A 20,944-nucleotide genomic window follows, 5' to 3' on the forward strand; every position below is an offset into this window, starting at 1 on the left:
CGTCGACCGAAAATGCCTGCAGGTCCCCTACCCTCTTGATGGAGGCCAGTGCAACCAGCAACAAAGTCTTCATAGACAGAATCTTTAAGTCTGCTGACTGCAAAGGCTCAAAGGGAGCAATCTGGAGTGCTCGAAGCACCAGAGCAAGGTCCCAAGAGGGTAAGGAGCGGGGTCGAGGAGGATTTAACCGTCTCGCCCCCCTAAGGAACCTGACGACCAGGTCGTGCTTACCAACGGACTTACCATCGATGTGGTCGTGGCATGTGGAAATAGCGGCAGCATGAACTTTGAGGGTGGAGGGAGCCAGCCTACGCTCCAACCCTTGCTGCAAGAAAGAAAGCACGACACCGATCGAACATCTTCGGGGGTCTTCTCGGCGAGAAGAACACCACTCGACAAACAGGTTCCACTTCAAGGCGTAAGCACGTCTCGTAGACGGTGCACGTGCCGAAGCGATGGTGTTAAGTACCTCAGGGGGTAAGTCACCTAGAACCTCCGCGTCCCGTCCAGGGACCAGACATGGAGTTTCCAGAGGTCTGGACGCGGGTGCCAAAGGGTGCCCCGTCTCTGAGAGAGAAGATCCTTCCTCAGAGGAATTCGCCAGGGAGGGGCTGTCGCGAGGAGCGTGAGTTCCGGGAACCAGGTCCGGCTGGGCCAATATGGCGCAACTAGCAGGACCTGCTCCTCGTCCTCCCTGACTTTGCACAAGGTCTGTGCAAGTAGGCTCACTGGGGGAAACGCATATTTGCGAAGGCCCCGGGGCCAGCTGTGCGCCAGTGCATCTGTACCGAGTGTTCCCCCGGACAGGGAGTAGAACAACTGGCAGTGAGAGGTTTCCGGTGAGGCAAACAGGTCTACCTGAGCTTCGCCGTACTCTCCCCAAATCAGCTGGACCACCTGGGGGTGGAGTCGCCACTCTCCCGGCAGCGCAGCTCGTGAGAGCTCGTCGGCCACACGGTTGAGCACACCAGGGACATGAATGGCGCGAAGCGACCTCAGATGCTTCTGACTCCAAAGGAGGAGATGGCGGGCGAGTTGCGACATGCGACGGGAGCGCAGACCCCCTTGATGGTTGACGTACGCCACGGTCGCATTATTGTCCGTGCGGACCAGCACATGCTTGCCCCGTAACGGCCCTTTCAGACGGCCCAGGGCAAGACGTACTGCTAGCAACTCGAGGCAGTTGACGTGCCAATGCAGTTGGGGGCCCGTCCATACCCCTGACACTGCATGCCCGTTGTACGCGGCCCCCCAGCCGGTGGCAGAGGCATCCGTGAAGACTACCGCATGCCGGGACACCTGCTCTAGGGGCACTCCTGCCCGAAGAAACAAGGGGTCTGACCACGGGCTGAAGGTTTGGCGGCATTCCGGAGTGATTGCCACTCGGTACGTGCCGCGTTGCCACGCCCATCTCGGGACTCGGCCGTGAAGCCAGTGCTGAAGCGGTCTCATATGAAGCAAACCGAGCGGGGTTACTGCCGCTGCGGCTGCCATATGCCCCAGGAGCCTCTGAAAAAGTTTCAGTGGGACCGCTGTCCTGCACCTGAATGTATTCAGGCAGTTCAGTACTGACTGAGCACGTTCCTCTGTGAGGCGTGCTGACTGTTCGACCGAATCCAACTCCATACCGAGAAAAGAGATCCTCTGCACTGGGGCGAGTTTGCTCTTCTCCCAGTTGACCTGAAGGCCCAACTGGCTGAGGTGACTGAGCACCAAATCCCTGTGTTCGCATAACTGCTCCCGAGACTGAGCAAGAATGAGCCAGTCGTCGAGATAGTTGAGGATGCGAACGCCCTGTTCTCTCATGGGAACAAGGGCTCCCTCTACGACTTTCGTGAAGACGCGGGGAGACAGGGCCAGCCCGAAGGGCAGGACCTTGTACTGATATGCTCGACCCTCGAATGCAAAGCGCAGAAACGGCCTGTGTCGAGGAAGAATCGAGACATGAAAGTACGCGTCCTTCAGGTCGATCGCTGCAAACCAATCTCGGGGACGGATGCACTCGAAAATGCGTCTCTGCGTGAGCATTCTGAATGGCAGCCTGTGAAGGCTCCGATTCAAAACTCGCAGGTCCAAGATCGGTCGTAACCCACCGCTTTTCTTGGGCACAATGAAATAAGGGCTGTAAAACCCTGACCTCATATCGGCTGGAGGGACCGGCTCTATCGCATCCTTCGCCAGTAGGACTACAATCTCCGCACGCAAGACGAGGGCATCGACAGCTTTCACTGAAGTGAAGTAGACACCCCTGAACTTGGGGGGACGCCGGGCGAACTGAATCGCATAGCCGAGCCTGATGGTCCGAATGAGCCAGCGAGACGGACTGGGGAGCGCTAACCAGGCTCGCAGAGACCGCACAAGCGGGACCAAGGGGACCGTAGGCGTACCCGCAGTGGGGCAGCGAGGTGGAACGCAGGGACGCGGCTCGGGGGGCTCTCCCTGGGAGGCGGCCCGTAGCGGGGTCTGTGTGTGCTGTGCAACACTTACCTGGTTCCACGATCGGACGGGGGCTGCAGGAGAGGCTTGGGTGCCCATCTCGAACTGCGCGCTGCTGTCCGCTGGCGATAGAAGAGGTGGATGAGAGTGGAGAGGTTTTGCTCCTCCCACTACTCTCCGAGCCCTCTTCGGACCCGGAGATGATAGAAACTGCTCTTTTATTGAAAATTTGGGTACCGCTGGCTGCTGGGCCAGCGGTGGAACAGAAAGAAAAGGAAACAAAGGATTTACCACCCGGCCCTCCTCCGGTGGAAGGAGCGGTGCAGTCACCATCTCCTGAAGAGCAGTCCCAACCATCTCCAGGTCGCCCATCCTAGGGCCTCTTGCTCTTGGCTTTACCGCCTCTCTTGGCGGGGGCCTGGACGGGCTGGGGACCCCGCTTACGACTGGCTCCACGGCGCCGCTTGGGTGGAGGCTGCTGCTGCGGCACGGGAGCGGGGGCAGCCGCAGGGGGTCGCCCTCGGCGACGAGCAGGCTGAGGTGCCGCCGGCGGTGGATTGGATGCAGCAGCGGACCGCCGTGGCAGGATGTGGCTGATCACCTCAGACTGCTTCTGTACAGCCGAGAACTGCTGGGCGAAGTTCTCGACCGCGTCGCCGAAGAGGCCGGTCTGGGACACGGGGGAATTAAGGAACCTGACCTTGTCGGTATCCCTCATGTCGGCCAGACACAGCCAGAGATGGCGTTCCTGGACCACCAAAGTGGACATCGCACGACCCACCGACCGCGCAGTCACCTTCGTCGCCCGAAGCGCGAGGTCTGTCGCGGCACGAAGTTCCTGAAGAACTTGCGGGTCATGACCACCCTCGTGCAGGCCCCTCAGTGCCTTGGCCTGATGGACCTGCAACAACGCCATAGCGTGTAAGGCGGAGGCGGCCTCGCCACAGGCCTGGTAAGCCTTGCCGGTAAGGTCCGACGAGTGCTTACAGGCCCGGGAAGGGAGAGACGGCTCCCCCCGCCAGGTTGAGTTAGGGCACAGCTGCATAGCAACGGCCCGCTCCACCGGGGGGATGCGCGTGTAACCCTTAGCCATGCCGCCATCGAGGGTGGTGAGGGAGGAGGACCCACTGGCACGGTTTCGGGCAGTAAAAGGTGCCTTCCACGTACCAGTGAGCTCTTCATGCACTTCCGGGAAGAAAGGAACCGGGGTGGGTGGCTGAGAACCAGCTCGTGCCACCCCGAGAAACCAATCATCCAGCCTCGAGGGCTCAGGACACGGTGGAGGATTCCACACGAGCCCGACCCTGTTGGCGGCCCGGGAAAGCATAGCCATCATTTCTGGATCTGTATCGGGCACAGCCACTGTACCCGAAGGAGGCAACTGCACCGACACATCATCTCCGGAAAAGTCTGACTCACCCTCCGATGCAGCTATCGACATCCGGTCATCGGGAGGAGCGCCGAAGGACACAGATGGTGCACACCTCTGAGATGGCCCACCGCGCTCCCCTGGCAGCTCCACTGGCTGCGGAGTGCAGGAGGAGTGAGGGTTCCTAGAGGGTTGGTTCCCCGAAGGAAGCGCACTCACTGTGATCCTCAGATCACCAGCGCCGCCACCCGCAGCAACCCTCTGAGGAGGATCGGAACGAGGCAGCGGCACTGGGACTCCGCCCCTTTGCAGGAGCTGGAGTCTCGACCGCAACTCCGAGATGGTCATCTTCCCACAATGGGTACATGACTCATCCACAAACGCTGCCTCAGCGTGCACTGAGCCCAGACACGCGATGCAGCGCTCGTGACCATCTCCCGGCGCCAGGTAACGACCGCATCCAGAAACACACAAGTAGAATGTCATCTTTAAAAAGACGCAAGCTCTACTTGTGCAAGCTCTTTTAGGGACTCGCTCTCTTAGTCAGTGCTGAAGCACGCAGGGGAACGGCCGCGGCAACACAGACAGGGAATTTGTGCAGCCTGTCTGTGCGCTCTCTCTCTCTGTCGCCGCTTTCTACCAGCTGTGAAAACAGCTTTTACGCGCTCTTAAGCGCACCGTTTACCAGCCGTGAAAACGGCCCTTTCCGCTCTTTCCGCTCAAAAAAGGCAAAAAAAAGAGAAGAAAAGGAACGCAGAGAATCGACCCCGCTGCTGTGCTGTACACCCGCACTTCCTCACAAAGAGATCGTCCAGCAGAGACTCTTTTTAGACCACTTCTTAGCAGAGAACAACTGTTCGGCTTCGAAGCGAAAAGCTAAAGATGCAACGCAAATTATACATTTTTGTGACGATGCAACAATGACCCGATTAAGCAAGGGACAATTTTGTCAACTGTCCCGAAATGCGAGCGAAAGTCTTGGATCGGTGTGCAGCTGATGTGAAGCCGCTTTGAGAGCGAGAAAGAGAGAAGACCCGGACCAGCTGAATCACTCACACCGTTTTCAAATGACTGATTTAATCTGCTAGTTTGTGTGGATTTATTTACTCGTATAACCCACTTGCTATCTTGAATAAATGTTTGCAGTAATTTCCCTCATTATAAACTTGAAATCTGCGGGGATGAGTAGTAGGTAGCCTACAACTATGTAATATACACACAATCCCTCACGAAATTCTGGACATGATTAATCATAACTAAAATTATAAATACAATTTCATTATTTTTCAGTTTCCCCCAGGCCTTGAAATGGCTGTTTTCAAAATGTAATTAAATCAACTGATGCACGCTGTTAATCACTTAAGCTGGCCACCAATGTGATCGGCTGAATGCTCCGTTACCTCTTCCTCCTCTAATCACATGCCGTATCCATCACCCCGCTTTGTTCCGGGACCTCAAAATGTTCAAATTAAACACTGGTTTGTAGTCATCTATTACGATGTCTCTGGGACAAAAGCAGCTGCATGAATGCAAAAGTTTGAAACAAAAATGAAACCATCAACAAAAAGACTGACTGCATACCCTCCATGTTTACAAATACAAGCGCAGCTATTGGAGGTTAATGATGTCACGGAATTTACCAGTATTTTGGATGGATGTGTGAATGGTGCTTTTCCGGAAAAAAGACGGAACGTCGTTGCCTGTGTGAACAGCGCATTTTTTAATTTACCGGTAAAGTCGTTCCGGTAATTTTACGGCAATTTACTGGTATTACTGTGTGAAAGGGGCTAATATCTCATGATGAGTCTGAGTTCACTTTATATTTGAGTAAAATTCTTCAGCTTAATGATTTGTCTGTAAGATGATCTCTCTTCCTCTGTTTGTCTCTTTCTAGGCTTAATTACTGTGGCATTACAGATGTTTCTTCTTTAACTCAGTCTTTGACGAACACAAAAGCACTGCAGTTTCTAAAACAGCTTGATCTGAGATGTAATAAGATTGGAGACTCAAAGCAGCAGCTCATTGATGTGCTACGAGACTCAAACTGTGAACTGAGGTGAGTAAACTTCACTTTGTGATATTAAAGAGATTCATTTACCTCTGATATGTGGACAAATATATACTTTCAAATATTTGTAAAAAGAGTTTATCAAATTAACATCAAGCTTTATTTCAAAGGGTTTGTGTCTGAATGAAATGTGAAGTTGATAATGTTTAACACAAAGGAGGAAAGAGAACAGAAGCACACTGTCAGAGCTTTATACAGCAACAGCTGCTTTATTAATTACATCAGTAATAGTCAATCATTACAGTTTGAAATAGATTTGGTCAGATTGTAGGAAAACACTGCTTTAAAAGTCCCATTGACTTACAATGACGGAATGTTCGTGAATTTGAATCTCAACTGTCACTTTCTCACACACACACACACACACACACACACACACATACACACACACACACTTGTTTCACTTTCACCTTGTCCAGGCCCTTAGGAACCCCTTCTCTCTTTCTCTCTGTAACTCACACACACACACACACACACACACACACACACGTTCACCTGCTGTCTCTCAGGCTGTGGCGCACACACACACACACACACACACACACACACACACACACACACACACACACACGTTCACCTGCTGTCTCTCAGGCTGTGGCACACACACACACACGTTCACCTGCTGTCTCTCAGGCTGTGGCACACACACACACACACACACACACACGTTCACCTGCTGTCTCTCAGGCTGTGGCACACACACACACACACACACACACACACACACACGTTCACCTGCTGTCTCTCAGGCTGTGGCGCACACACACACACACACACTCACACTCACACTCACACACACTCACATACACACATACACATCTATCTATCTATCTATCTATCTATCTGACTGACTATTTCTATCTATCATCTATAAAATCTGATTTGTATTTGTTCCTTGTGGTTTATTATATATGGCTTACACTCATTAGCATGTGTTTCTCTTTATATTGACTCAACAGGAGTCACACAAACACAAACATATGAATGGAATTCATGTTCAAATGTATTTAAAACACAAATATTGTTTTAGAAATATCTATGCCAGATCATGTAAATGTAAGAGTTTTTACCTCAAAAAAGAAACTGTAATTGAAATAGTAACTAATTAGTAATTTGTTCTGAACACTGATTTCTCTCTCTCTTCTGTTCCACCTTACAGATAAACGGCATCAAAGTCCAGAACTTCTCCTGCTTTCTGAATCAAACACCAATCACAGGTAACACTCCACACCTGTACCTGACTCCCGCTCTGGAAAAGACCAAACCACGGAGCAGCATCATCTACTGGACAGATGCAAAAAAACAACACTCCGGCCGTAACAATCATATTTTGAGAAATGTCTGTCTTTGATCGGTTGCCAACATGCTTCAAAACATATTTTTATGTTCTACAGACAAGTGAAAGAAAGCAAGAAACATACAGGTTTCAACATACATGATGACAGATTTGTTTTGTTTTGTTTTGTTTTTGAGGGGGGGGTCCTGTAATCCTGTAAATCAGAGAAATCTGCTGCCGATTTGTCAGTGAATTCACTTCTTGTGGAAATACTACACTGATTTTAAATAGAATAAGATTTACTGCTGTATGAAACTGCATTGTTTTAATAAATGTAAAGTTTATTATACTAAATCTTGTGTTATGATTTCTAATGCATACAGGTGAAACAAATTAAATAATGCAGCATTAATATAAGCATACATGTACATATGGGCGATATTGAATAACATTTCAGCCGTAGTACAGAGTCAGCTCTTTTGAGGGTTTCTGATGATATTTTACATGGTTTGAGCTTAGATTTGATTGATAAATTAATGCTGTTGTAAAGTCGATCCTGTCTTTTGAGGACATGGAGAAAGTTGTGCATGCTTTGTGTTATTGTGTTTGGATTATTGTAATGTTTTGTATCTGGGTGTGAATCAGGCCTCTCTCTCTCTCTGTGTGCATGCGTCTGAGCTGAACGGGTGTGGAGTGCGAGAGCGTTGGCCTGCGGGCTGTGTGAGTTTACTATCTTTTCTTCTTTCTTTGGCAAAGTTTTTTGGTGTATTTTTGGAGGTTTTGCTGGAGTTAGGGAGAGTGTTCAGCGTGTGCTGTCGGAGATGGCAGCAGCGGAGAGCGTACAGCTTGATAAGCTAACGCGGAGGAATGGCATTAAAGTCATCTCCGCGGAGCGCTGCTCTATAGAGGACTGCAGCATAGCAGTTGCTCAAGTTGTGGGATATAAGAGTATCTTGTCGGCATCTAGGATGAACAGTGCATTTGTTTTGTTCCTAGATGACGTGAACAAGGTTAATGAGATAGTCGCTAGTGGAATTGTGTTGAATGATTCGTACACACCTGTTATGCCTTTGATTCAACCGGCGAAAAAGATCTTGTTGTCGAATGTTCCACCTTTTATAAAGGATGAAGTGATCCAAAGAGAACTGGTCAGGCACGGAAAAGTTGTTTCGCAGTTTAAAAAAATCACCTTAAAATGCAAATCGGCGCAGTTGAAGCATGTTGTTTCTTTCCGGCGGCAGGTGTATATGATTCTGAACAATGAGAATGAGGAGTTAAATCTCGCAATAAAGTTTAGAATTGATGATTTTGATTATGTGATTTACGTTACATCGGAGACAATGAAGTGTTTTAAATGTGGACAAGGAGGACATCTTGCTCGTGAGTGTCCTGAGAATGTGGAACACGATGCAGTGCAGAATAATATTGAAGGTGAGGGACAGAAAGATAATGTGGAGAATGGAAATCAGGAAAAAGGAGGGGAAGTGCTTGAGAATGGTGAACAAACTAATCAAAAAGAAACTGTAAATGGGAGTAAAGAGGAAGAAGTAGGAGAAGGGGAAATTGAAAAAGCAAATGATGCTACTGGCCCTTATGTGAATGTAGAAGTCTTAAGAGACATTGATATGGCGGAGGATGACAATCTGTTTAAAACACCGACATTAAAGAGAAAAACAAGTGGAAAAAGTAGAGGAAAGAGCAGGTTGAAGAAGACCAGACAAAGGAAAAGATGGTTCAAGAAACCATGTCTGACTTTGAACACAGTAACTCAGATGATTCTGTGACAGGAAGTGAGTGTGAATCCGTAAGTTCAGTTGACTCAGTCTCTCAAAGAAGATCTGGGAGGAGTGCTTACACCCTTGAAAAAATTAAATCTTTTTTGCAGAACACAAAAGGCATGAAGGGAGTTCAAGTACAAGAGTTTTTTCCTGATACCGAAATGTTCATAGAGGCTGCAAGAATGTCAATGAAAGAAATTGGTTTAGGGGGTCTCACAGAACAGGAAGTATATAGGTTAAATAAATTAGTTCAAAAGGTGAGAGCCAATTCACCTTATTTTGCAACGCGGAAGTAAATACGATGACGTACTTCCTTATAATGTGTTAGACTTCCGTTTCGCTACCTTGTAGGTAAGGAGCGATGTGTGGAGAACACACAGAGAACACTGTTAAACGCCGTGATGGTAAATATTTACCACACCCGCGGTGTATAACACAGTGGGAGGATGAAATGAAAAAGTGGCCTGCCGTAACTTATGAGGACATTTTCAATTTTTTTGTGTTGTCGTTCGGAGTAGACGGGTCTTCGATGCGGAATTATAAAAGCACGGAGGCATATCAGTAGCTACGTTACCTGCACAGCGGAAAAGTCGGTCGAGTGCTGGTACATGAAATAGACAGCGATTTCGTGTTTTTAAAAGCAGACGTGAATGCAAGTCAAAGTGGCGCAAATGTGCATTCAGAATGTTAGCTTCATTCACCATTCATTTCATGGACAAAATATGCAGTGAAATATGCAATGAAAGTGAATGGTGACTGTGGCTAACATTCTGAATAATGTCTCCTTTTTTGTTCCACTGAGGAAAGTATTCAAAGTATTGGAATGATGTGAGTAAATTATGACATGTTTTATCTCTTTCATCTGTGAAAGCACTTGTTGATAGTTTTAAATTAGTAATGAATTTTTTCTGTCCTTATCCGTAAACTGATTACTGTGCTGTGCAGCATTAGGTCGGATTAATAGCATCCAAAATAAGTTATAAAATAACTTAAATATGTGTTTCCTTTTGTTCCATGAGTTTTTAAAAAGTGACGAATTGGTGTTTATTTACCTACGTAGCACTGCTAAACTGTATCATTTTCAGTGTATGTTGGGGGGGCATCAAAATAAATTGCATCTTGACATTATGATTTGTGTTTGTGTGTGTGCATATACAGGGAGAAAAAATTAATATAAGGACTTGAAATTAGCTTCTTCGCCCTTCGGAGGTGCGTGCAAATCATAGGGTGCCCCACATCCACATTCAGCTCTTGTGCGTGGATTATGATCAAAACAAATGTCTTGCAGGTATTTTTTTACCTTTGAACCAGCTATTATGACACCCCTTAACTGCTCAAAGTACGCCAGTCTTTCTGTAGTCCATATTAAAAGTTAACTAGCCTGTAAAATCTACACAAATCTTTTACCGGAAATCTGACACATTATAGTTCGAAAATGGCGGCGTCCGCGTTTACATGAAAAATAAGGTGAATAGATTAAATGATGAAAAGAAAGTGTTTTAATTTTTCTTTGTCAATTTCTTGGTTTTGTTTTGCACAGTTTCTTTTTTTCTCATTTATTTATGAGTAATTTAAGACTGGGCAGCCTGAACATGAATGGTGCAAGGGATTTTAGGAAAAGAGCAATACTTTATGAGTTGATAAGACAAAAAAAAAATTGATGTTATGTTTCTTCAAGAAACACAGTGATGTAAAAAATGAAAGTGAATGGATGATGGAATGGGAAGGAAAGGTGATAGTGAGCCATAAGACGACCACTAGTGGAGGTGTAGCAATTTTATTAAGAAATAATATAAATCCAGTCTCATGTGAAGTAGAGCATGTAGTCGGGGGACATTTGCTGAAATTACGGCTTGAGTTTGAACATTTTTCTGTTGTATTTATAAATTTGTATGCCCCAGTATTGGGACGTGAAAGAGTGTTGTTTTTAAACAAAGCTAGAGATATTGTAAAGAGTTGTAAATCTGAAGAGTTTTTATTTCTAGGGGGTGATTTTAATTGTACAGAAGATGATCAAATTGATAGGAATCACAAAGAACCACATATGCCTTCGCAGTGTGTTTTAAAACAAATTCTGAAAGAATGTGAGTTGTCTGACATTTGGAGGGTTCTAAATAAAACACAGAGGCAGTACACATGGACACAAGTGAGGGAACATTATGTGACAATGGCTAGACTAGACCGGTGGTATTGTTTTAAACATCATTTTAATATTATTAAGCAATGTGCAATTTCTCCGGTGGGCTTCTCAGATCATGGTTTAGTCAGTTGTAATGTTTTTATCACTAATATAAAGCCGAGAAGTGCTTATTGGCATTTTAATACGGTTTTATTGCAAGATAAAAAAAATTGTGAGGTGTTTGGCCATTTTTGGCAACAGTTTAAGAATAAGAAGTCATCCTCTGATTCTTTACAACAATGGTGGGACATTGCAAAAATAGAGATACAGCAACTGTGCCGTATGTACACTTTCAATGCTTCGAGAGACATCTCCTGATCCCTGAAAGATCTAGAGAAAGAGATCATTGAAATGCAAAATTTAATGGAATCTGTTAGAGACAGAGAATGTGTCAAAATTTTAAAGGATAAAAAGAAAATTTTAGATGATTTGTTGGGGGTTAAAGCACAGGGTGCTCTGGGACGCTCGCGTTTTCAGAGTGTAGCACAGATGGATGGCCCAACCAGTTTCTTTTTTGGACTTGAAAAGAAAAATGGCCAAAATAGAATCATGCATTCCTTGTTATCTGAATCAGGCACAGAAATTATAGAGGCTAAGGAAATAAGAAAAAGAGCAGTAGGTTTTTATTCTGAGTTATATAAGAGTGGTCACGTGGAGGTGAAGGATATAGCCAGTAAGTTTTATGTGAGTCTGCCTAAAGTTCCGGATGAAGCAAACACTGAGCTGGAGAAACCTTTCACGAAAGGTGAGCTGTATAACGCCCTAAAGAGTATGGAGTGCGGGAAAGCTCCAGGGATTGATGGAATTCCTGTTGAGTTTTATAAATCACTCTGGGCAGTTTTGGGTGATGATCTTCTGGAGGTGATTAATGACAGCCTGACCAGAGGGTCGCTGCCGACCAGCTGCCGGAGAGCAGTGATCACCCTGTTACCGAAAAAAGGAGACCTCAGAAACATAAAGAACTGGCGACCTGTGTCACTCTTATGCTCTGATATAAAAATCCTATCTAAAGCCTTAGCAGTTAGGTTGAGAGAAGTGATTGGTGGGGTCATACATATAGACCAGACATACTGTGTTCCCAATAGATCGATCTTTGACAACATTCATTTAATTAGAGATATTTTGGAAGTCTCTGGATCATTGGGTTTAGATTTTGGCCTTATTTCCTTGGACCAGGAAAAAGCCTTTGACCGGGTTGAGCATAAGTACCTCTGGAAGACTCTGAGTGAGTTTGGTTTCAGCCCGGGTTTTATCAAAATGATTGGGGTGTTGTACGCAAACATTGAGAGTATACTCAAAATTAATGGAGGGTTGAGTGCTCCTTTTAAAATTACAAGAGGTATTAGACAAGGGTGTGCACTTTCTGGCATGTTGTATGCTTTAGCCATTGAACCTCTGCTGTTAAGGATTAGGGCAAACATTGATGGGTGGAGTATACCACAATCTGAGTAAGATTAAGTTATCAGCTTATGCTGACGATATTGTGGTTATGATAAAAAATCAAGAAGAAGTAAACACTTTACAGGTCATTTTAAATGAGTTTGGTCAATTGTCTCCAGCTAAAGTAAACTGGTGTAAGAGTGAAGCCATTATAGGCGGAAAATGGGAAGGTAGATGCCTTCCTAAACTACCAGCTGGACTTGAGTGGAAGAAAAGTGGTTTTAAATATTTGGGTGTTTATCTTGGAGATGATTCAATGTTGCAAAAAAAATGGAAAGGGGTTTTGGAAAAAACTAAAGGACGTCTGGAAAAATGGAGATGGTTGTGGCCAAAAATGTCCTTTAGAGCACGTGTGACAATTATTAATAATCTGGTGGCTTCAACGTTCTGGCATCATTTGGCATGTACTGAGCCTCCAAGTGGACTTCTCGCAAAACTGCAGGCTGTAATAGTGGATTTTTTCTGGACTAAACTTCACTGGATACCGCAGAGTGTACTCTATCTTCCTAGAGAGGAAGGGGGACAAGGACTGATACACCTGGTCAGCAGAGGAGCAACCTTTCGCTTACAGTTCATTCAAAGACTTTTAACAGGTCCAGAGGATCTGGTTTGGAGAAACGTTGCTGGATCTATTTTAAGACAAGCTGGAGGTCTGGGTTTGGACTTTACTTTGTTTTTAATGGATTCTAACAAGATTCCACTGAATAGACTAACACCTTTTTATAAGGGGATTTTTAGAGTGTGGAGCCTTTTTAAAAAGAGAAGAGGGGTTTCTGAGTCATCTTTATTTTGGTTATTAGAAGAACCGACTGTGTTTGGAGCCAGGTTGGATGTATCTAATGAAATTGCATGTGGATTTGAAAATGTACTGTGTACTTCAAAAAAGGTTAAGTTGTGTGATCTGATAGCTGAGGGGGGTACTGATTTAAATAACTCAAAAGGGGTAGCATCTGGTCTAAAATTAAAGTCGGAAAGATTGGCAAGAAAATTGTTGGAGGTTTTAAAACAGAGACTTACGATGGAAGAAAAGCTTCTACTTTTGATGTTTGGGGAAGGGAAAGTTTCTCCAAACAATAAAGATCCTTTTCCTGAAGTTTTCTTTACTCCTGATCTTAAAGGAGCTAATGGGGGGATGTTGGAGAACTTGGAAGATTTAAGTATTCACGAGGCTGACCGTAAGAAATTGTATCGAAACTGTGTTAAAGTTTTAAATGGAAGAGTAGACACTGTTTGGAGAGAGAAATTTGGCTTAGATCAGAGTATAAAACCCGTGTGGAGAGTGCTTTATAAACCTCCTTTGGGAAAAAGAGTGGGGGATCTTCAATGGAGGATCTTACACGGGGCAGTTGCTGTCAATGCTTTTATAAGTGTTATTAATCCTAATGTGTCTAATGGGTGTCCTTTTTGTAAAAAAAGGGAGACAATCTTTCATTGTTTTATGGAGTGTTCAAGGTTGGGTTATTTTTTTGATTTTCTTAATTTGTTGTTTAACAAGTTAAATGAAGGTTTTACTGTTCAGAGTTTTATTCTTGGTTACCGGTATGTAGCAAAAAATAGAATAAAATGTCAACTTTTAAACTTCATTATAGGTGAAGCAAAAATGGCAATATATTTAAGTAGGAAGAACAAAATTGAAGGGTCAGAAGGATGTGAAGTTGTGTCTATTTTAAAAAACAGGCTAAAATCAAGAGTGTGGATTGATTTTAAATTTTATAAGACGATGAAGGACTTGATGTTTTTTTCAAATCAGTGGTGTTATAATGATGCAATTTGTTTTGTTGTAGATGATCTTTAAATTTTTTCTTGTGTGCTACAATAAGTATCACTAATGTGATGTGTATTGTTGTGGTTATATTTATATTGGAATTGTGCTGTAATGTATAAGAATTGTAAAATAAATGTTTTGTTAAAATTCAAAAATTCTCTCGCGCTCTCTCTCTCTCGCTCTCTCTCACACGCTCTCTCTCTCTCTCGCGCTCTCTCTCTCTCTCTCTCGTCCGCCGCTTGTTCAGAATTCAGCTGCGAGGCTTTTAACGGCTACTAAGAAGAGAGAGCACATTACTTCTGTGTTTATCATCTCACACTGGCTACCTGTACAATTCACAATTTATTACAAAGCACTGCTATATGTTTTCAAAGAGTATGTTTCTGATTTAATCAGTCTGCTTCAGTCTAACAGGTTTCTGATTCAAATAATCAATAGCACTTTGTAGTTCCTCGATCTCACTTAAAATGCAAAGGTGATCGGGTCTTTTCTGGTGCAGCTCCAAGGCTTTGGATTGACCTTCCTCTGTCACTAAAATCTAGGGCTGTAGTCAAGTCCACCTTTGTCGAGTCCAAGACAAATCCAAGACCAGGACTATCGAGTCCAAGTCAAGACCGAGTCCAAAGTGGTTCGAGTCCAAGTCGAGTCCAAGTCCAAATGAGAGTCAAAACAGAGAAAGAAAATAAAAGCATCTTCTTCAAAACCACATTCTTAACTATTGATCATTTATGTGACACAAGAGACAGCATATCTTCTATTCTAAGATAATCATTTTGCATTATTATTTGTAATGATCTAAAAGCATGTGCGGCAACACTGTAGGATCAAATTAGACTATTTTATTTACTTTAGGTTTAGCAATTTCACTAAAGTCACATAAACTGAAGTGCAACTTCACATTTTCAGCATTTTTATTATAGTGTAACAATCACATTCTGGGCTGCCAATGGAAAATATTACAAAGAACAAGCAACATAAGTCTAAAAAATAAATCAACATGTTCTTGAACTTGTTCCTTGTTCTAAAGCAGGGTGTCCAAACTCAGTCCTGGAGGGCCGGTGTCCTGCAGAGTTTAGCTCCAACTTGCCTCAAAACACCTGCCTGAAAGTTTCTAGTACGCTTAGATTAGCTGTTTCAGGTGTGTTTGATAAGGGTTGGAGCTGAATTCTGCAGGACACCAGCCCTCCAGGACCAAGTTTTGAGACCCCTGTCCTAAAGAAACCATAGTATAATGTAACCCTCCCAAGCAAGGCTGTGTAGCATATAAACACCTTCAGCTCTGTGTCTGTGTGTGGCTGCGCAGGCATTTGTTTGCTGTTTACCTTAGGCCATATAATATAGGTGCAATATATATCCCCCGGCCCCGGGGATAGGGGGATATAGACAGAATTACAGGTGTTAAGCTGACGCCATTTTTAATAGTAGAAATAAAAATCATTTAGTTCAGTTAGAGAACAGACAATTAAAGATTGAAAAATTAAAAATTGGAAGGTTTTTTATTTGTTTCTAGGCTGGACCATGTGGCAAAAAAATAAATAAAAAATAATTATTATTTTCATAGAATATTTGACCAATTCTAGATTTTGTACAATTTTAACTAGTCATATTTTCAAGTTAACTACAACATGATTCAAGCAACTCTTTCTTTATTAAACCTCTATTTAAAGAAAATTATATTCTAAGTTGGCATCATGATGTAAATGTTAAACAAATCACTAAATATCTTTGCAGAAAAGATGCATGAACTACAACTACATCTTGTACAAACTTTTCTTATGCATATATGTTCAGAAATAATAATTAAGAAAATAAAGAAAAATGCTTAAAAAATTCTCAAGTATTTCAACAGTAGTTCAGCCTGTCACCCTGATGCAAACATGAAATATCAGACATACAGTAGTAGTTCTTCACAGGTTTTGTATTCGATTGCGCTGCTTTTCCATAGTTTTTTTCTGTAAACATGGACGTGTTTGACTGTTGCGCTCGCGTCTCTTGCAGCGTCTCGTTCATGAAACAGCTTTCTAAAAACACAGCGCTCTAGTTATTAAAAGATGTTTAACTCCATCTTCTTGCATGTTTTCCTATTCCACTGCCCGCGTCGCATCTTTATCAACACAAAAGCACATTCTGTGTGAATGGCATAGAGAGCATCACAAGCGAGCGGTTAATCATGTGCGCTGAATCGTGCTTTTCTCTTTACTGTTATTGTCAAAGTGTCTAATTCTAGCGTTTGGTCATATTTCTATTCAAAATCGCGATTCCTCTATTTATAAAAAATACATTTGTGACAAAACATTCAATTCGATAAAATTAATCCATAAAATCTGAAAAATCGCCCAGCCATATCCCCAGTGTTTGCTTATTTTTACTTTATTTAAATTTTGTGTAATTTATTTATTTATTTTTTTACTTCAAGGTGTTTGATCCTCCAGGCTTTATTCATTTTGCTCTTATTCGTTCTGTTTCTTATTCATTTGGTTCCACAGCGGGGGGTTTTTTTCATTTACGAACATATATTGAATGTCAAGTCACCTTTATTCATATATTCTCTATACAATACTGATTGTGTCAAAGCAGCTTTACAATGTCATTCATAAACCTAATTACTGTAAAATACTGTTCATTTTCATTATTTGTTATGCTTGAAATATATTAAATCTGTTCATTTCTGAAAGCAAAAGAATAAAATAGGGCTAATATTAATGAAGTGAAATGAAACCTTGATGTTAATGAGAATTTTTTTGTACAAAATTCTGCCACCGTTTTGGATTCTGCTACTTCTGTGCTAAAGACTGACGGAAAAATGAAAGACACTGGGAAAAAGTAATGTTGCAGCTTTTATTGATATAATGAAATCTTTATGAAGACTGAATGAATGCACAAATGTGAGGAATATTTTGTTTCTTTTTCATGGGTTTGGTGTGTTTCTCCTGACACGTATTCAATACATGGCCTTTAAAACTATGTGAGTCTTTAACTTTTCAATCCTGTTCACTTTGACAATGGCTTATTTAACAAATACCTGACACATAGTTGCACATAAACAAGAGTGAAGGATGAGAAATGAACGTCAGCGCCCAACAAAGGAATGACAGTCAAACCATAATCATCTTATATAATAACTGAATTTCTTTAATATTTCCCCACATTAACTAAGAACTACATTCCATACACTCACATGTATGTATGCATGTATGTATGGACTATTTCTTAATGCTGACATAATTGTGCATGCATTCTTTCAGGGGCGTCATGCACTTATAATTTTTTTGAGGGGGCACAGATGGGGGGATGGGGGTTGACACCTCAGTAGGCTTATATTTTACTTAGGGTAAACATACTTAGTGGACAAGATAGAATAGAATCAAATAACACAAACCAATAAAACATTTCATTCATGGGGATGAACATAGAAACTAGCCTCATTATGAAACCTCTTTAATGATTTTTGACCTGATTTCCACAGATTTACAGTCTGGAGAAGCTGATGCTAGATGCCAAAGATCAGAGCCAGTCTGCAGATTTGAGTCGACAGAATCCATAGATAATCGATGAACTCACTTAAAGTGACAACCATCAGTTTATATGTAAAGTCTGTTTATAAAGTATTTACATAGACGCTCAATATGGAAGCACGCTGAGCTTAATTGGAGCAGCAACAATTTTTAATAAATGTCATATAATATTTATTAAAATGATAGGATTTTGCTAAATAAATAGTCTAGGCCATGTATTAAGTTCATATGAGCAACTATTATTAACAATATAAAATTCTACTTTTTCTTATTGATGTCACACTGAAGCTGTGATTGTCAGCGATGCACCCTTTAAGCTCACCTTAAAATAATATGAAACCTTTAAAAATTACAGCAGTGCAAAACCACAGACCAGCAATAAACTGTCCATTTATAATATTATGGATGTAAAAGTACAAGCCAGTGATGCCTGTGAAGTAATATGTTAGCGTAGCACACAATCTTATACAGCTAGTCAGCTAACTGTGTTCTGTAGCATCTTCTGCGATGTGTCGCTAAAACTATCTTTTGGATCTAATGTAATTATTTCCCACATCCAAGTTCCAGGTTATAATATGCAAAAGTCTGAACATTAATCTCTTAATTTTACAATAAGTAGTGAAACTTGCCCAAAATAAAGGCTTAAACGTCCTCTTTTGATGAAAGTTTTTAGACCGCTTTTAAAATGGCCGCCAGACAGAGTGAACACATGGAGACTCATATCTCAATGACTTGAAATTACAGGAGGCATGTAGAGACCTGGTCCGTGTACGTTTTGGTCATTTCTTTTCTTATTTGGAAAGGAAAAACGAGAAATGAGAAGACGGCTCGTTTGTTCGTATTTTTGTTTAATTGAACAAACGGAAAACTAAATTGTGGCTTGATTTCTCATGTTTCGTTTGCGCTTCACAAATCGGTTTCTAGCTTCGATATTTCATTCGCACACGTGGGCGGCGCTGAAACGCCCCTTTCATCTGATTGGCCAAATTGCTCCTCCTTCAGTACAGGTTTAAATGCTGTCAGGCAGAATAAAAGTCCGTATGAATATCGCACTTTAATAACTAATTGTCTGAAACCACCACTCACTGTTACCTACGCATAACATTTGAAGCAGAAATATAATAATGTGAGCTAGCCTATATAGGCTATAGTATGCTAATGCATTATTTCTTGGTTATATAGCATTGTATAATAATCGCATGTCCCATTGATAAATGCTGTGCAAAAAGTTCTGTTCATTTGGATAAAAGTGAAGTGCAAATAAAAATCAATATTGGGCTGAATAGTATAATAATGTGTCCGTGACATTTCCCACTCTTGTCCTTTATTTATATTAAAAGGCATTAGGTGTGTGTATAATTAATAGGAGGAGCATTGGGATATTTCGCACACTGATTACAGTCATCCAAGTTTCTCCAGCGCAGAACTGCAGTACACTTTTAATTTTCCAGCTGTTCCAAGCCACAAGTATTTACTAATATAGTAATATTCACAAATTATTTAATGCTGGGACAAAATTTCAGGCAGGCCGGGAGTCTCACAGTCATCCAGATTACTCCAAAAACCTACAGCTGTTGCAAAAATAATTTACATTACTTTTAAAAATAATGACAATTTACTTGGGAAAGCCAACATACATTTAAACATTATTATTAACCAGTGGCGTAACTTGGTTATATATATATATAGTGAAGTGAACGTGACATACGGCCAAGTATGGTGACCCATACTCAGAATTCGTGCTCTGCATTTATCCCATCCAACATGCACACACACACATCAGTGAACACACACACACCGTGAACACACACCTGGAGCAGTGGGCAGCCATTTTATCTTGCAGCGCCCGGGGAGCAGTTGGGGGTTCGGTGCCTTGCTCAAGGGCACCTCAGTCGTGGTATTGAGGGTGGAGAGAGCGCTGTACATTCACTCCCCCCACCTACAATCCCTGCCGGCCCGAGACTCGAACCCGCAACCTTTGGATTACGAGTCCGACTCTCTAACCATTAGGCCACAACTTATTAATATCTACACAGTTTATATACAATTTATAGCCTACTGCTATTTCAGTTATTAAAATAGTTCAGTTCTGCATATAATGGAAAAGTTATTAATTAGTATTATTATTTAGCCTATTATATTTTGTTTCGTTTTTTATAAAGTTAATTTAGAAAATCGTTTGGAGCATTTTTTGTTCGTTAAATGTAGGCCTCATTTTTTTTTTTTTTTTAGTAACGACCAGTTGCTCAGCCTACGTTTGATCAATTTAGCCTTCTCAAATCAACACGACTTGCCTAAAATAAAATCTATAGATATAAAACAGTTCAAGCATATCACAACGTTAGTTTAAATGTTTAACCCATACGTGCGGAGAGGAGCTAAAGCATGCTTTTATATGACATGGAGGTCACTTGCATTCTTGTCTTACAGTAGAAACAGCTTAAAATACGCCTTCATTTTTGCTCATAAAGGTAAGGAATAATATATCATTCTAAAAACTTTAAATTACTATTTTAAAACGAAATCATTCAAATCGAAAACAAAAACTCTTTCATTATGTAAAGATGCATTTCTCTCTAATTGAAGGCACGTCCAATGAGGAGATGGCGAGTAATTTTATTCATCACCGTCTAAAATAGGCTATAACAATAAGGAAAAGCCTAAAACAGGCCCGATTATTTACGTTTTATTTTATAATTGTATATAAAATAAAAAAATTAAACACAAATTATAATGGTAGGATTTGTCAAACTTTGTCCAATAATTATATACGCTTTTTTTCTGGTTTCATGTTGCTCTGAAAACCTTAAAATGAATTTGCTGCAACGCAGTTTTTCTCTGATATGTGATTTCTTATTCCATGCAGCAAATGATTTAAATACTGCTTTAAAATTAAATTTATTGCGTTCCAGATGCTTTTAAATAACTTTTCACTATAAATTTTACAGGTAGCTTGCATGTAAAACATTGTCATGAATTCGCTGTATTACCATTTGTAAAATAGGCTACAAATGAATTGTTGTAGTCTATAACCCGGTCTCATGAAAGTGTGTGTATATAGCACGTTTCTTTTTCTATTTGGAGTAATATTTATACACAGTAATTGAATTTGCCATGC

The 20,944-nt window shown here is 42.1% G+C and overlaps 2 protein-coding genes across 2 annotated transcripts in view; one reads left to right on the forward strand and one right to left on the reverse strand.

Moving 5' to 3' along the window:
• The window catches only part of LOC306866567 (NACHT, LRR and PYD domains-containing protein 12-like), a 65,728-nt gene extending 58,227 nt beyond the window's left edge, over positions 1–7,501 (forward strand). The window contains exons 21-22 of the mRNA XM_079411829.1: positions 5,700–5,861; positions 7,033–7,501. Of these exons, the coding sequence (XP_079267955.1) occupies positions 5,700–5,861; positions 7,033–7,036 (166 nt within the window). The 3' untranslated portion in view covers positions 7,037–7,501. The remainder of the gene's footprint in view (positions 1–5,699; positions 5,862–7,032) is intronic.
• Positions 1–20,944, reverse strand: part of LOC306866526 (NACHT, LRR and PYD domains-containing protein 12-like) — a 422,442-nt gene that overhangs the window by 176,932 nt on the left and 224,566 nt on the right. The gene's annotated exons all lie outside the window — the stretch shown is intronic.

Source organism: Barbus barbus, assembly GCF_936440315.1.
Source record: "Barbus barbus genome assembly, chromosome: 4".
Lineage (NCBI taxonomy): Eukaryota > Metazoa > Chordata > Actinopteri > Cypriniformes > Cyprinidae > Barbus > Barbus barbus.